Source organism: Coregonus clupeaformis, chromosome 7 (genome assembly GCF_020615455.1).
Source record: "Coregonus clupeaformis isolate EN_2021a chromosome 7, ASM2061545v1, whole genome shotgun sequence".
NCBI lineage: Eukaryota > Metazoa > Chordata > Actinopteri > Salmoniformes > Salmonidae > Coregonus > Coregonus clupeaformis.
In genome coordinates this window covers 60725677-60742859 of record NC_059198.1, presented here as the reverse complement: position 1 = coordinate 60742859, position 17183 = coordinate 60725677, and the positions used below count along the sequence as shown (strand labels likewise).

Genomic DNA, 17183 nt, shown 5'->3' with positions numbered 1-17183 from the left:
GCCAAATGTATGACCATATTAGAGACACATATTTCCCTCAGATTACACAGACCCACAAAGAATTCGAAAAAAACAAATCAAATTTTGATAAACTCCCATATCTACTGGGTGAAATACCACAGTGTGCAATCACAGCAGCAAGATTTGTGACCTGTTGCCACAAGAGAGGCCAACCAGTGAAGAACAAACACCATTGTAAATAGAACCCATAGAACCCATATTTATTTATTTTCCCTTTTGAAGTTTAACTATTTGCACATCGTTACAAGACTGTATATAGACATAATATTACATTTGAAATGTCTTTATTATTTTGGAACTTTTGTGTAATGTTCTATTTCACTAGCTTTGGCAATGTAAACATATGTTTCCCATGCCAATAAAGCCCCTTGAATTGAATTGAGAGAGAGAGAGAGCGAGAGAGCGAGAGAGAGAGAGAGCGAGAGACAGACAGACAGACAGAGTGTGAGGGAGAGAAAAACAAAGAGACGGGGGGGTGAAAGGAGGAAAGCCTATGTTGCTGTGAAGAAGGGAGACAGGACAAGAGGAGAAGAAAGGTTTGGCTTAGCTCCTACAGAGTGAGATTGTTGCACCAAATATCATAGTAGTAAACTGTTCCAAGTATTCCCAGTACTAACATCCTGACTGTGTGTTCTATGTTCCAGATACTGGCTGGACCTGGGCCCCAATGGCAGACTGACACCCCGTGCTGCTACTGCAGACCCACACCCAGACCAGGAGGAGTGACCCAATGACTAAACTTCTGACTAAAGTCCACTGACCACTTCACACTAACACACAGAGGGAAGAGAACATCTAGCTGAGCCAAGCTGTATTTGGAGCTTTGTAACTACTGGCCTGACCATGTTGAGAGGAAGAACTGTCCTTCTCCTGCTGGTCCTCTGGGCGTACCTGTGTTCCCATGGGGACGGACTGCGAGCCCTGAGGAGGACTACAGGGGGGAGGCGGGGGGGCGCAGGGGTGGGGTTGACGCTGATGGGACAGGACACCAATGGAGTGCCTCTGAGACGCTCCAAACGAGGATGGATGTGGAACCAGTTCTTCCTGCTGGAGGAGTACACAGGGTTAGATCACCAGTATGTTGGCAAGGTACGGTGTGATGTTAACTATCTCCTTTGTTTTCTATTCATTCTTGTTTTATTATTCTCATCTCATTGTCTGGGTTCGACAGGATGAAAGGTGGGGACTTATATTATTATTCTGATATTGGTTAATTGAATAAGACATTCCAGTTATAGCCAGAATTCCAGCCATAACACTTATTTTGCAATAGGATACACACCACATATTATCATTCTCAGATTAACCTAAAATTGAGATACAATACTTTCACTGGTAAAGGAGACTCCTCCATGTACTACTCCCTAGGTCTGTACCTAGAGGAAACTTCACCCCTGAGCACTGCCTCCTAGGCTGACTCGGATGTTGTGTTGTCTGATGTATTTAGTGCTGACTGTCAGCTATGTGGTAGCTCGGCCAATGTCCACTCCACTCATATCAAAGCATCCTAAGGAGGTAGTGGACTAGTGGTGCCCTACTGCCAAACACACAGGCTTCTTACGACCATTATTTGTCCAACAAAATCAAAACACAATGTCGACCTAGATAACATAACGAAGAGTAGGCCTACAGTAAAGAATATCAAATAGGAAATGCTTTATATAGCTAGACAAGAGAGTTGAGGAAGTCAAGATATCACTCTGTTTGTTTGCAACGTCATACAACGTACTGTAATTGAGGAGATTGTGAATGTCAAGCATCCCAGCTAAGGTCAGGACAAGTGACAAGGAATAAAGGGTTTCTTGTGAGGACTGGGACATGTCCCAAATGGCAGCCTATTCTCTATATAGTGCACTACTGGTCAAAAGTAGTGCACTATATAAAGAATAAGGTGCCATTTGGGATGCAGCCCTGGATGAATAGGGTCTGGTTGCTTTGCATTCCTGTGGTGCAGTCGGTCTCTCCGTCCATCCAGAGGATAGAACCATCCAAACCAAATAAGATTCCACAACATAACATCTTCCCCAAGCGAGGCTTGACTTTCAGCCTTGCTTCTAAAAGGATTACAGAGCTCGTGAACGAACGAAGCGTAGGAGGTAGAGATGAACAAATATGAGAACAGAGAACAAAAAAAGACAGATAGAAGAAGAAAAGAAAAAAAAATACAAGAAAATACAAGACTGTTGAGGTCAAAAGTCAACCACTGGAGCATAATCAAACAACTTTATCTCCTTTGAGCGTTGATTGATGTTTCGGCTCGTCATTTAGCGTGTAAAGGGCTAATAGACGGGGAGGGTATATGGATTATCAGAACATGTTTTGCACACTCGCACGTGCACACACACACACACATTAAAAATACACACTCTAGAGACGCACACACACACACTAGAGACTCACATACTCACAGCAACAACCCTTGAGCTACGGTGGGGCCGCGGCCCTAAGAGCCTTTCTACTGAAGATATACACCATTAAGGTATCAAGCCATTGAGGAGTGTTTCACTCCCCCCACCCCCCCCCCTCCTCCCTCTCTGTGGATGACTTCGTCAACCATTTTGAAAAGAAGGTTGATGACATCCGATCCTCGTTGGTCCTGCTCACACTGCCCTACCCTATGCTTTGACTTCTTTCTCCCCTCTCTCTCCAGATGAAATCTTGCGACTTGTGACGGCCGGCCGCCCAACAACCTGCCCGCTTGACCCTATCCCCTTTTCTCTTCTCCAGACCATTTCCGGAGACCTTCTCCCTTACCTCACCTCGCTCATCAACTGCTCCTTGACCGCTGGCTATGTCCCTTCAGTCTTCAAGAGAGCGAGAGTTGCACCCCTTCTCAAAAAACCTACACTCGATCCCTCCGATGTCAACAACTACAGACCAGTATCCCGTCTTTCTTTTCTCTCCAAAACTCTTGAGCGTGCCATCTTTAGCCAACTCTCTTGCTATCTCTCTCAGAATGACCTTCTTCATCCAAACCAGTAAGGTTTCAAGACTGGTCATTCAACTGAGACTGCTCTTCTCTGTGTCACGGAGGCTCTCCGCACTGCTAAAGCTAACTCTCTCTCCTCTGCTCTCGTCCTTCTAGGCCTATCTGCTGCCTTTGATACTGTGAACCATCAGATCCTCCTCTCCACCCTCTCCGAGATGGGCATCTCCGGCGCGGCTCACTCTTGGATTGCGTCCTACCTGACAGGTCGCTTCTACCAGGTGACGTGGCGAGAATCTGTCTCCGCACCACGTGCTCTCACCACTGGTGTCCCCCAGGGCTCAGTTCTAGGCCCTCTCCTATTCTCGCTATACACCAAGTCACTTGGCTCTGTCATATCCTCACATGGCCTCTCCTATCATTGCTACGCAGACGACACACAATTAATCTTCTCCTTTCCCCCTTCTGATAACCAGGTGGCGAATCGCATCTCTGCATATCTGGCAGACAACTCATCCAGAACGCCGCAGCCCGTCTGGTGTTCAACCTTCCCAAGTTCTCTCACATCACCCCGCTCCTCCGCACACTCCACTGGCTTCCAGTTGAAGCTCGCATCTGCTACAAGACCATGGTGCTTGCCTATGGAGCTGTGAGGGGAACGGCTCCTCTGTAACTTCAGGCTCTGATCAGTCCCTACACCCAAACGAGGGCATTGCATTCATCCACCTCTGGCCTGCTGGCCCCCCTACCTCTGCGGAAGCACAGTTCCCGCTCAGCCCAGTCAAAACTGTTCGCTGCTCTGGCACCCCAATGGTGGAACAAGCTCCCTCACGACGCCAGGACAGCGGAGTCACTCACCACCTTCCGGAGACACTTGAAACCCCACCTCTTTAAGGAATACCTGGGATAGGATAAAGTCATCCTTCTACCCCCCCTTACCCCCCAAAAAAAAAAAAAAAAAAGCCTTCCCAGAAAATATTGTAAAGTGGTTGTCCCACTGGCTATCATAAGGTGAATGCACCAATTTGTAAGTCGCTCTGGATAAGAGCGTCTGCTAAATGACAAAAATGTAAATGTTAATGTTAATCAAGCCTCTCTGAGCGATGTGTGTTATTTCTCAAGTACACACAGATGCCGCAATGTTGTCCTCTATACTCTTAGAAATAAGGGTACGGTTAGGGTACAAATTATTTAAAAAATATTAAATATACATAATGTACCTTCAGAAGTACACATAATGATCTCACATGGTACTGTTTGGTACCTTTTAGGGTATATGTGAGGATAATTTATTATAACGTTACATTTTTGTACCCAGAATTTTGAATATAAAAGGTACACTATATGACCAGAAGTATGTGGACACCTGCTCGTCAAACATCTCATTCCAAAATCATGGGCATTAATATGGAGTTGGTCCCCCCTTTGCTGCTATAACAGCCTCCACTCTACTGGGAAGGCTTTCCACTAAATGTTGGAACATTGCTGTAGGGACTCGCTTCCATTCAGCCACAAGAGCATAGTGAGGTCGGGCGCTGATGTTGGGCGATTAGGCCTGGCTTGCAGTCGCGTTACAATTCATCCCAAAGGTGTTCGATGGGGTTGAGGTCAGGGCTCTGTGCAGCCCAGTCAAGTTCTTCCACACCGATCTCGACAAACCATTTGTATATGGACCTTGCCTTGCGCACAGGGGCAAGAAACAGGAAAGGGCCTTTCCCAAACTGTTGCCACAAAATTGGAAGCACAGAATCGTCTAGAATGTAATTGTATGCTGTAGCATTAAGATTTCCCTTCACTGGAACTAAGTAAGGGGCCTAGCCCGAACCATGAAAAACAGCCCCAGACCATTATTCGTCCTCCAAAACCCAGATTTATCCGTCGGACTGCCAGATGGTGAAGTGTGATTTAGAACGCTTTTCTACTGCTCCAGAGTCCAGTGGAGGTGAGCTTTACACCACTCTAGTCGACGCTTGGCATTGGGCATGGTGATCTTAGGCTTGTGTGCGCCTGCTCGGCCATGGAAACCCATTTCATGAAGCTCCCGACGAAGAGTTCTTGTGCTGACGTTGTTTCCAGAGTCAGGTTGGAACTCGGTAGTGAGTGTTACCCGCTACATGCTTCAGAACTCGGCGGTCCAGTTCTGTGAGCTTGTGTGGCATACCACTTCACAATAACAACACTGACAGTTGACCGGGGCAGATCTAGCAGGGCATAAATTTGACGAACTGAGTTGTTAGAAAGGTGGCATCCTATGACGAGGCCACGTTGAAAGTCACTGAGCTCTTCATTAAGGCCATTATACTGCCAGTGTTTGTCTATGGAGATTGCATGGCTGTGTGCTCGATTTTATATACCTGTCAGCAACGGGTGTGGCTGAAATAGACTAATCCACTAATTTAAAGGCGTGTCCACATACTTTTGTATATATAGTGTACAATCATCACACTCTACGGTGAAGGCACATTTCTGTTTCCCAGGGTACAAATGTATGTTTTGTACCCTCAATACCCACCATAATGTACAATGATTCATTTTTGCCACTCGTAAGGAACTAACGGCTTTGTCACAGTAACCACATTTCCATCCACAGTTTCTATGCAAGTAAAGTCATACCGTATAAAACATTTATCACGACAGCTGTGATGCAAACAATACGTTTCGGTACAATTTGATAAATGCTACAATTTGTTTGTTCGACAGGGTGGGATCTTTTTGTGTCTGTAAAATGTATTATACGAGAAATGGGGTTGGAAATGCCTTTATGCGCAAATACTGAAATAATTACCATCATTTCGAACTAAACTTGGAGTCACGCGATGTTGTCCTCCCACTACAACTCAGGAAGCCATGCAGTTTATTAGGCTACAGATTAAATAAGTTATGATGAACTTCACAGAATGGTGAAAGTGCACGGTGATGAACTTGATGCTTCTTTTCAATCAATATTGAGGGTCTTATTCTGGAGACATGATGATCGATGCTTGACTATGGTTTGACAAATACAAATCATCTTGCTCTGATCCATAATAACCTTATCATGTACACTAGCCTAGAGTTGAAAATGCGATAGAAACACATTAAACTTTAGATTTTTTTTCTGTACATGAAAACTTAATGAAAAATTATTCTCACTTTCTCCTCAGACTCCATACAGGTCTTATGTGGAGACTCTGGTATGCCATCCACAGCAATGTCATTCCTCCTGGTTTGTCCTTCTAGATTGTTTGTTTTCCCAGTCATCTGTATTAATGATTCACAGACAGTGCTGATGTCAACAAGCTTTGTGTTCAGGACATCCACCTCTCCCTGGGAGAACTGCAAACTATCTTAAGGTCTTGGACCTCTGGTCAGATCAGCCATTCTTTTGTTAGTTGAGTCTACCAGTATTTGGACAAAGCTCTTAAGGTTATTTTCTTTTTGCTGTAATAATTGCTTGTACACATATTTTTGTTGATTTAAAAGATCACGCACCTGTGATAGCAAAACACTGTACTCTCCATTTCTCCAACCTTCTTTAACTTTGGGCGGCATGGTGGTAGCAATGTAGGCTAATGCTGGTACTCCACACAATTCCAGCCACCACAGCTCGCAGGGCCAATGGAAACAGCAACAAACAGCCACAAGCCCAGGACTATCCGCAGTCCCAGCCACGAGGGCTAACCGTATTGCCGGCTGTGTTCAAACTGTCAAGGAAGTCTGGGTAGCATCGCCAAGCAGCAGCTCTTCAGACTTTAGGGGTTGGCAGTATCCCGGGACAGATAGTAGCGGTCCCAGCAACTGAGGCTTACAGCGTAGCGGGATCCAAACTAAACAGGTAGACTAGTAAACAAACACTTTCTCAGAAACCTTCAAAACAACAAACCGAGATCTCTCTCGTTCCACGTTCAGCATGTGTTGCACTCTGATGACGTAGGAGTCTTTGAGGAGGCTTGTGCCAATTGAATGTCAGCATACATAGTACGTCAAGGCCTATACATCTCCAGTTGAGCGATTTTATGATAGGGTAGGAACCAAAGTGTTGGTCAGTGTTTCCCAGGGGACCCTAATCACCTTAGACCCCTGAGAGCCCTATTGTGAAAAGTACTGCACTAAATAGGGAATAGGGTGCCGTTTGGGACGCAACCATTGGCTGTTATTTTGGTGTGTGTATGGGCCGGTTGGTTGGTTTTCCTGGAGGAAAAGAAGAGAATCATCGTACATGGAGTCTCATTAGCAGTCAAGCCACATATCGGCCCACAGAGAGCCTGGGCTGTCATTGGGGAAGAGTTTGTTTGTTTATTTCATTATTTTCCTGCTTTACCAAAGGGCACATTCCCAGTGAAAATTGTTAATGGCCTGTGGTTGAGGAGTATTTGTACTGTACCATCATATCTCATAAAGTATTTACAGACCCTGATAGGCCCCAATGGTTTGCTAGGCCTGGTGGGTATGGTCTCTCTGCGCCTCCCAAGCGAGCAGTTATATTCTATCTATATTCTCCCTCTGCTCCCCTTTGCTACACTTCCTTCACTGCTTGGCCCTGTTTACCCCACAGTAATGGGCTGGAAATCAGGGAAAATGTAAGGAGAAAAGCAAGTGAACATAAAGCATCAGGCTAGGTTGGTTCCCACTCGCTGTTCCCTAGCCAGTCTAGCTGTGTGTGAGTCAGCACCTGCCTGAAACGTACATAGGCTGTGTTCCAAATGGCACATTATTCCCTACATAATGCACAGCACTACTTTTGACCAGCGCCCTATGGGCCCTGGTCAAAAGTAGTACACTACAAAGGGACTAGGGTGCCATTTGGGAGTCACAAAATGCTACAGTGGCTTGCAAAAGTATTCACCTCCCTTGGCATTTTTCCTATTTTGTTGCCTTACAAACTGGAATGAAATTTTATTTTCATTTTACGGGGGTTTGTATCATTTGATTTACACAACATGCCTACCACTTTGAAGATGCAAAATATTTTTTCTTGTGAAACAAACAAGAAATAAGACCAAAAAACTGAAAACTTGAGTGTGCATAACTATATATATATATATATATATATATATATATATATATATATATATATATACACATACATACATACATATATACATACATCCATACACACACACACACACACACATATCCTTTTTTACATTATATTTCCCTTCATTACTTTCCAACCCCACCACCCCTTCCCCAATTGGAGTAAACTAGTGAACAACAACGCTTAGGCCTCTACTTCCAGCCCATACAATATACATTTTATGGACACAGTCAAATTCTACAATAATTACATTTTGTTTGTTTTTACTCCTGAACTTCCTCCGATCATTTTCATGATGCCCATCTGGTTTGCTTCTATATGCCATATTTTTCATACTGTGCTCTTTCACAAAAGCTCTCAACCTATAACCTATATACTTATTAAGGACAAAGTATGCTTTTCATTAGTTGTCTTGTTGTTATTAGTTGTTGTTATTAGTCCCGTCCTTCAGCTCCATTCAACACCTCCCATCTATCGCTTAACACCATCCATATTGGATTTCTATTTGCCATATATTGTTTCTACAGATAGTAAATTGAAAATAAACATTTTTGCTAAAAGTATTATTATATTATTGATCGAATGACTATGACTTTTCAGATCACCCAGTAGTGCTACAGTTGAAGTCGGACGTTTACATACACCTTAGCCAAATACATTTAAACTCAGTTTTTCACAATTCCTGACATATAATCCTAGTAAACATTCCCTGTCTTAGGTCAGTTAGGATCACCACTTTATTTTAAGAATGTGAAATGTCAGAATAATAGTAGAGAGAATGATTTATTTCAGCTTTTATTTCTTTCATCACATTCCCAGTGGGTCAGAAGTTTACATACACTCAATTAGTATTTGGTAGCATTGCCTTTAAATTGTTTAACTTGGGTCAAAATGATTCGGGTAGCCTTCCACAAGCTTCCCAAAATAGGTTGGGTGAATTTTGGCCCATTCCTCCTGATAGAGCTGGTGTAACTGAGTCAGGTTTGTAGGCCTCCTTGCTCGCACACACTTTTTCAGTTCTGCCCACAAATTTTCTATAAGATTGTGATGGCCACTCCAATACCTTGACTTTGTTGTCCTTAAGCCATTTTGCCACAACTTTGGAAGTATACTTGGGGTCATTGTCCATTTGGAAGACCCATTTGCGACCAAGATTTAACTTCCTGACTGATGTCTTGAGATGTTACTTCAATATATCCACATAATTTTCCTTCCTCATGATGCCATCTATTTTGTGAAGTGCACCAGTCCCTCCTGCAGCAAAGCACCCCCACAGCATGATGCTGCCACTCCCGTGCTTCATGGTTGGGATGGTGTTCTTCGGCTTGCAAATTACCCCCTTTTTCCTCCAAACATAATGATTGTCATTATGGCCAAACAGTTCTATTTTTGTTTCAGCAGACCAGAGGACATTTCTCAAAAAAGTACGATATTTGTCCCAATGTGCAGTTGCAAACCGTAGTCTGGCTTTTTTATGGCGGTTTTGGAGCAGTGGCTTCTTCCTTGCTGAGCGGCCTTTCAGGTTATGTCGATATAGGACTCATTTTACTGTGGATATAGATACTTCTGTAACTGTTTCCTCCAGCATCTTCACAAGGTCCTTTGCTGTTGTTCTGGGATTGATTTGCACTTTTCGCACAAAAGAACGTTCATCTTTAGGAGACAGAACACGTCTCCTTCCTGAGCGGTATGACGGCTGCATGGTCCCATGGTGTTTATACTTGCGTATTATTGTTTGTACAGATGAATGTGGTACCTTCAGGCATTTGGAAATTGCTCCCAAAAAAATGTCAGAGGTCTTGGCTTATTTCTTTTGTTTTCCCCATGATGTCAAGCAAATAGGCCTTGAAATACATCCACAGGTACACCTCCAATTGACTCAGAAGCCATTACATCATCTTCTGGAATTTTCTAAGCTGTTTAAAGGCACCGTCAACTTAGTGTATGTAAACTTCTGACCCACTGGAATTGTGATACAGTGAATTATAAGGAAAATAATCTGTCTGTAAACAATTGTTGGAAAAATTACTTGTGTCATGCACAAAGTAGATGTCCTAACTGACATGCCAAAATTATAGTTTGTTAACAAGACATTTGTGGAGTGGTTGAAAAACAAGATTTAATGACTCCAACCTAAGTGCATGTAAACTTCCGACTTCAATTGTATCTGCAGGGTTAGCTCCAGGTAAATATTGCAATCCTTTAGCCATTCCTGGACCTGTGTCCAAAAACAAGCTTCTGATATTTTTTTATAATCCAATCCTGATCTGTACTTCTCCACAACTTTGTCCCTGACCTGTTTGGGAGCTCCTTGGTCTTCATGGTGCCGCTTGCTTGGTGGTGCCCGTTGCTTAGTGGTGTTGCAAACTCTGGGGCCTTTCAGAACAAGTGTATGTATACCTGAGATCATGTGACAGATCATGTGACCCTTAGATTGCACACAGTTGGACTTTATTTAACTAATTAAATAAAGTCCAACTGAAGGTAATTGGTTGCACCAGATCATATTTAGGGGCTTCATAGCAAAGGGGGTGAATACATATGCACGCAACACTTTTCCGTTATTTTTGTAAATAGTTTTTTTTAACAAGTCATTTTTAAAATTTCTCTTCACCAATTTGAACTATTTTATGTATGTCCATTACATGAAATCCAAATAAAAATCAATTTAAATTACAGGTTGTAATGCATCAAAATAGGAAAAACGCCAAGGGGGATGAATACTTTTGCAAGGCACTGTATGTGGGGATCTGTGGGGAGCAGCCCATTCTCTGAGGCTCCCAGGGTGGTAGTGGTGGGGGAAGGGGGGGCTTGGCTCTGCTCTCTGCATCTTTTCATGCTCCCCCATCCCCAGCTTATCACCTTGGTAGGGCACACTAAAGAAGTTCACTAAACAGGGAATACAGTGCCATTTGGGACACATCCATTATGATTTGATATCTTGGAGGACAGAGGCAAAAGGGCTCTGCATCGACGTGTGGAGGTATCCTGGTAGCCATGATCAATGCTCTCTTCCCCCTGGTGATGCTTTCATTGAATTTTCAAGACACATTTATCAGGGGCCATTGTGGATGCACATCTGGCTGCCAGATTGATTTTCAGGAGAGGTTTTTCTCCTAATTTGAGTAGCAGGGACCCGGGTGGGCGGCTGTAAATTCACTTCCACCATAGAAAGGGGTAGGGTAGGTGACTAGAAGAGGAGGGAGACGAAGGGGTCACAAACCTTAGTGCAGTAAGCAGGAGAGGAGAGCAGGGGTTTGATACACTGAGCTGGCTGTGTAATATCCTTCAGGGGAATGAGGGAATGATGCTGAACCCCTCAAAACCAAACGAGCAGACCCCGAGCGCTCTCTCTGTGTCCATACAAACAAGATTGGATGGAATATGTCACAGTGTCTGTCTATTGGTGGCAGGTAGCCTAGCGGTTAAGAGTGTTGGGCCAGTAACCAAAAGTCGCTGGTTTGAATCCCCAAGCCGATTAGGTGAAAAATATGTTGATGTGCCCTTGAGCAAGGCACTTAACCCTAATTGCTCCTGTAAGTCGCTCTGGATAAGAGCGTCTGCTAAATGATTAAAATGTAAATGTATCTCATCAGCAGAGGGAGGTGGTGATGGGAGAGGAACAAGAAGATACCCAGTCAGTTGCACAACTGAAATGTGCCTTCTGCCTTTAACCCAACCCCTCTGAATCAGAGAGGTGTAGGTGACAGCCTTAATCAATGTCCACGAGGCCTGTGGAGCAGTTGTTGTTGTTGTGCCTTGCAAAATGGCTGACTTTTCCACCTTGCCAGCTCAGGGATTCAAACCAGCAACCTTTCGGTTACTTGCCCAACACTCTTAACCACTAGGCTACCTGCCGCACCCAAGGGGAGGTACATGGTCAGCACAACTATAGACAGTCAGTAGCTAGCTTCTCACAACCTGGTTAGATAGATGGAAAACACGACGATCATATCTTTCAGTGTGTACAACAATCACAGAAATGTTAAAGATACTAATCTTAAAAGTCAGCCATTTTGCTTCCACCGCTTTGTTCTCACACAGAACACAATGAATTAGTTATATAAAGCCTTCCAGCACCTGAAATAAAAAGCCATTAATATTTCAGAGAGAGAGAGAGGTAGGAGTAGGGTGTATACTGGCTTCGTCCCAAATGTCGCCCTATTTCCTATGTAGTGCATTACTTTTGACCAGGGCCCATAGACCCATAGGGTTCTGGTCAAAAGAAGCGCACTGCATAGGGAATAGGATGCAATTTGGGACATAGCCATACTGTTGCAGTGCTCATCCACCTGATTGACTCTACTGACTGCACAATCTAACATACTCCATCTGTCCAGCACCAGAAGCTAGCAAGTCACACACCACATATGTGACCGGATTCAGGATCGCATGCATTTGATGCTAATTCCTACTTCAAAGGAGGGCTGTTAGATTTTTTTATTTATTGTATTAACTTTTTTTCCAGAAATGCCTTCTTTAACATGTGAACTTTCATATGTATTAATTACAAACTGGTCTGGGATCCGTAAATATTAATAAATGAGCTATGTAGGAAGAAAGGAAGGATTGTCACGGTTTACTAAGCCAGAACCCAGAAGCAGACCAGGACAAGGTAAGTTGAAACAAAGGTGAGTGTTTATTTAATAGATCCACGAGTGAGGCTGAATAATCCAGGGAACAGAGCGGGTGGCGTGGATGGGTTGTTGAGGGTGCAGTGGTAGGTCCAGTAATGGCTCGGCAGCCGCCGACCATCAGGCAGAGGTTGGGTGAAGGTTCCGGGTGAGTGACTGCAGATAGAACAAAACGGAGGTAAGTATACAGCAAGTCAAAAAGGTGCAAAACAACAAAACTAACGCTAGAAGTTCCAAGGCTGATACACGGACAAACATACTGTTCATGGCTAACGATCCGGCAGGGAATGGATGTTAGGCCAGAGCCTAAGAAGGGTGATGATCAGGACCAGGTGTGCAGATTGCTGATGGGATGCAGGTGCGGAAATCAAGAGAGCTCCCGCCTAGCAACGGTTGCCCGGCAACCAGGCAGGGAGCTGCCCAGAACCCTCGGGAAACTGGAGATCACGAGCAGAAAAACTAGTACACAGACAGGACCCGACTCAGACTGCCGGGATCGTTACAGTACCCCCCTCCGACGAACGCCACCGGGCGGACTCCCCGGAGCGCCAGGATGGAGGCGGTAGAAGTCACGAATGAGGTCAGCATCTAGGATCTGTCGCCGCGGAATCCAACTCCTCTCTTCAGGACCATACCCTCCCAGTCCACGAGATACTGGAAACCCCGGCCCCGCCGTCTGGAATCCATGATGCGTCGCACCGTGTAGGCAGGACCACCTCCCGATCATCCGAGGAGGAGGCGGAGGAGGCAACAGAGGACTGAGGAAAACAGGCTTGAGGCAGGAGACATGAAAGGTGGGATGGACTCTGAGCGTCCTCGGTAGTTTGAGTCGAACTGCCACCGGATTGATCACCTTCTCCACCACAAACGGACCAATGAACTTCGGTAACAACTTCCTAGACTCAGTCCGTAAAGGAAGATCCTGTGGCCAACCAGACCCTATCTCCGATGGTATAGGTGGGAGCGGGGATCCGGCGACGATTCGCCTGGAGCTGATACCGGTCCGAAACTCTAAGGAGTGCCTTTCTGGCCCGATGCCAGGTCCGGTGGCAACGACGAATATGGGCCTGAACAGAGGGCACTGAGAGCTCCTTCTCCTGAGAAGGGAACAAGGGAGGTTGGTAGCCATACAGGCACTGGAAGGGAGACATCCCAGTGGCAGATGTAGGGAGAGTATTGTGGGCATACTCAACCCAAGGCAACTGAGAGACCCAGGAGGTGGGGTTGGAAGAGACCAGGCAGCGTAGCGTGGATTCCATCTTCTGGTTGGCTCTCTCCGCCTGACCATTAGATTGGGGGTGAAAACCAGATGTGAGACTGACTCTAGCTCCAATGGCCAAACAGAAGGACTTCCAGACAGCAGAGGTAAACTGAGGGCCACGGTCGGAAACGATATCACTGGGCAAACCGTGGACCCTGAAAACCTCCCTAACCAGGATCTCGGACGTCTCCGAGGCAGAGGGAAGCTTGGCAATTGGCACAAAGTGGGCGAACTTGCTGAATCTGTCCACGATAGTCAGAACGACCGTGTTCCCCTCAGAAGCGGGGCAACCCAGTGACAAAGTCCAGGGGCCAGATGCGACCATGGTCGCGGGGAATAGGAAGGGGGTGAAGTAGTCCAGAGCTGGGCCGATTGGTACTCTTATTCTGCGCACACACTGGACAGGCAGCAACAAAACCCCGAGTATCCTCGGCCATGGCAGGCCACCAAAAACGTCTGTGAAGAAACGCCATCGTCCGAGCCACGCCAGGGTGACAAGCCATCTTGCTGGCGTGGGACCATTTGAGGACAGCAGGACGAACCGACTCAGGCACAAACAACCGACCGGGTGGACCGTTACCGGGACGGGCTGCGTCCGAAGGGCCGCCATCACCTCCTCCTCAATCTTCCACATAACTGCTCCCACGACGCAGTTCCGGGGAGAATTGTCTCGGTCTTGGACCCACTCTCTTCCGTCTTGAGAACATCCGGGACAAGGCGTCCGCCTTGCCGTTCTTAGATCCAGGGTCGGAACGTCAGGGGAAAAAATTGAATCGTCCGAAAACAACGCCCACCTGGCCTGACGGGAGTTGAGACGTCTAGCCGATTGCACGTAAGCAAGATTCTTGTGGTCAGTCCAGACAATAAACGGTTGCTCCGCCCCTCAACCAGTGGCGCCACTCCTCCAAGGCAAGTTTCACCGCGAGAAGCTCCCGGTTACCCACATCGTAATTCCTCTCCGCAGGCGAAAGGCGACGAGAGTAGTAGGCGCAGGGATGGAGTTTACTGTCCGTGGAGCATCGCTGCGACAGGATGGCGCCAACTCCCACATCAGACGCGTCCACTTCAACGACGAACTGACGGGCCGTGTCCGGTTGAGAGAGAGAATCGGTGCGTTGGTGAATCGCCTCTTCAAATCCAGAAACGCTCGATCCGCCTCCGGATTCCACTTGAAGGTCCTGATACTGGAAGTCAAGGCAGTTAACGGAGCGGCCACCGGCTGTAATCCCGGATGAATCTGCGGTAGAAATTCGCAAACCCCCAAAAAATCTCTGGAGCTGCAATCTCGTACCGGGCTGGGCCCATTCCAGAACCGCTCTAACCTTCTCCTGGTCCATCCTAATCTCTCCCCTGGAGATGATGTACCTGAGAAAGGATGTCGTGTGGGCGTGAAACTCGCACTTCTCGGCCTTCACGAACAGGCGATTCTCCAACAATCGCTGCAGAACCTGCCGGACATGCTGGACGTGGTCGGAAGGTTCCTTCGAGAAGATCAGAATGTCATCCAGGTAAACAAACACAAAGAGACCGATCATATCTCTCAGGACGTCGTTCACCATACTCTGGAATACCGCTGGAGCATTGGTCAGTCCAAACGGCATCACCTGATACTCGAAGTGACCCATCGGTGTATTGAAACCCGTCAACCACTCGTCCCCCTCTCTGATCCGGACCATGTGATACGCATTGCGTAGGTCTAGCTTGGTGAACACCGTAGCACCCTGTAAGGAGTCGAAGGCAGAACTCATCAAGGGCAGGGGATACTTGTTCTTGACCGTGATGTCATTCAACCCCCGATAATCAATACACGGTCGAAGAGAGCCATCCTTCTTACCCACAAAGAAGAATCCTGCCCCCAGGGGTGATGACGAGGACGAACGAGACCAGCAGCTAGGGACTCCTTGATGTAGGTCTCCAAAGCCTCACGTTCAGGTCGGGAGATACTGTATAACCTTCCCTTGGGGTAGACAGCTCCAGGGAACAGGTTGATGGCACAATCATATGGTCGGTGGGGAGGGAGTGACAGAGCCTTCTGCTTACTGAACACTTCCCCCAAATCGTGATATGTCTCGGGAACCAGGGACAAATCTGGGGGGTTTAGCCTCAATCACCTGACTGGGAACCGAATGGGGACAGGCAGTCTTGAGACAGTTAGCATGACAATCAAGGCTCCAACTCGTTACCTTGCCCGTCACCCAATCGAACGTGGGATTGTGTTCCTTCAGCCAGGGGTATCCAAGGACCAGAGGAACATGGGAAGACGGCAGAATGAAGAATGAAATCATCTCAGAATGATTCCCGACAACAGCATCTTAACCGGTTCAGTCCTCATCGTGATACGTGCCAGACTACTGCCGTCCAGAGTGGTAGCTTCAATGGCTTCCGGCAATTGCTCCTTGGAAAGCCCCAGCTGTTCCACCAACTCGGCATCAAGAAAGCTTCCATCGGCACCTGAATCGAGCAAAAGCGTTAATCGCTAAGCTCTGATTCCTGTTCATAAGGGTAGCCGGGAAACGGGGTCTGACAGAGGTATTGAGAGGTCGAAACTGGCTCGCTAAAAGTCCTCCCAACTTTAGCGAGCCGCGCAGTTTGACGACCGCCGGGAACCAGTGGCGAGGTAATGTCCCGAACCACCACAGTAGAGGCAACAGTTAGTCCTACGTCTGTGTTGGCGCTCCTCCTTGGTTAACCCGTGCCGCCCCACTTGCATGGGTTCAGAATCGGGAGACAGGACCTCTCCACTAATCCTGTGTGGTGGACGATGATCGACGTATTCTGGTCCCATCCCCGACCCGACTGGAACCTGAGAAGCTGATCGGTTGGGCGGGACCCATTGCTTCTCCCTCCTTCGCTCTCGGACTCGATTATCCACCCGAATAGACAAGGCTACCAAGCTGTCCAGGTCACTAGGCTCCGGATAGGAGATCAACTCATCCTTGAGCTGCTCCGACAGACCCTGGTAAAAGGCCGCTTGCAGAGACTCCTCATTCCACCCACTCTCCACAGCCAACGTCTTGAACTCGATCACGAAGTCGGCCACGCTGCGAGTTCCTTGGCGGAGCGAAAACAGGCGCCTAGCTGCGTCCCTCCCTCGGACGGAATGGTCGAAGAGCTTCCTCATCTCGGCCGTGAACCCCTGGTATGAAGCCATGCAGGGATCCTGTCGTTCCCAAACGGCTGAAGCCCACTCCAGCGCCGACCACGCAGCAACTCAATCACAAAGGCTATCCTAGCCTTGTCTGTGGCATAAGAGTAGGGCTGTAGATCGAACACTAATCCACACTGCATAAGGAAGGAACGGCATCTTCCCAGCTCCCCCTCATA

At 46.8% G+C, this 17183-nt stretch overlaps 1 protein-coding gene across 2 annotated transcripts in view; it reads left to right on the top strand.

Moving 5' to 3' along the window:
- LOC121569821 (cadherin-6-like) overlaps positions 1–17183 on the top strand; it is a 75153-nt gene that overhangs the window by 33964 nt on the left and 24006 nt on the right. For both annotated transcript variants that reach the window (XM_041881040.2, XM_045221443.1), the window contains exon 2: positions 666–1110. In XM_041881040.2, the coding sequence (XP_041736974.2) occupies positions 865–1110 (246 nt within the window). In that variant the 5' untranslated portion in view covers positions 666–864. The remainder of the gene's footprint in view (positions 1–665; positions 1111–17183) is intronic.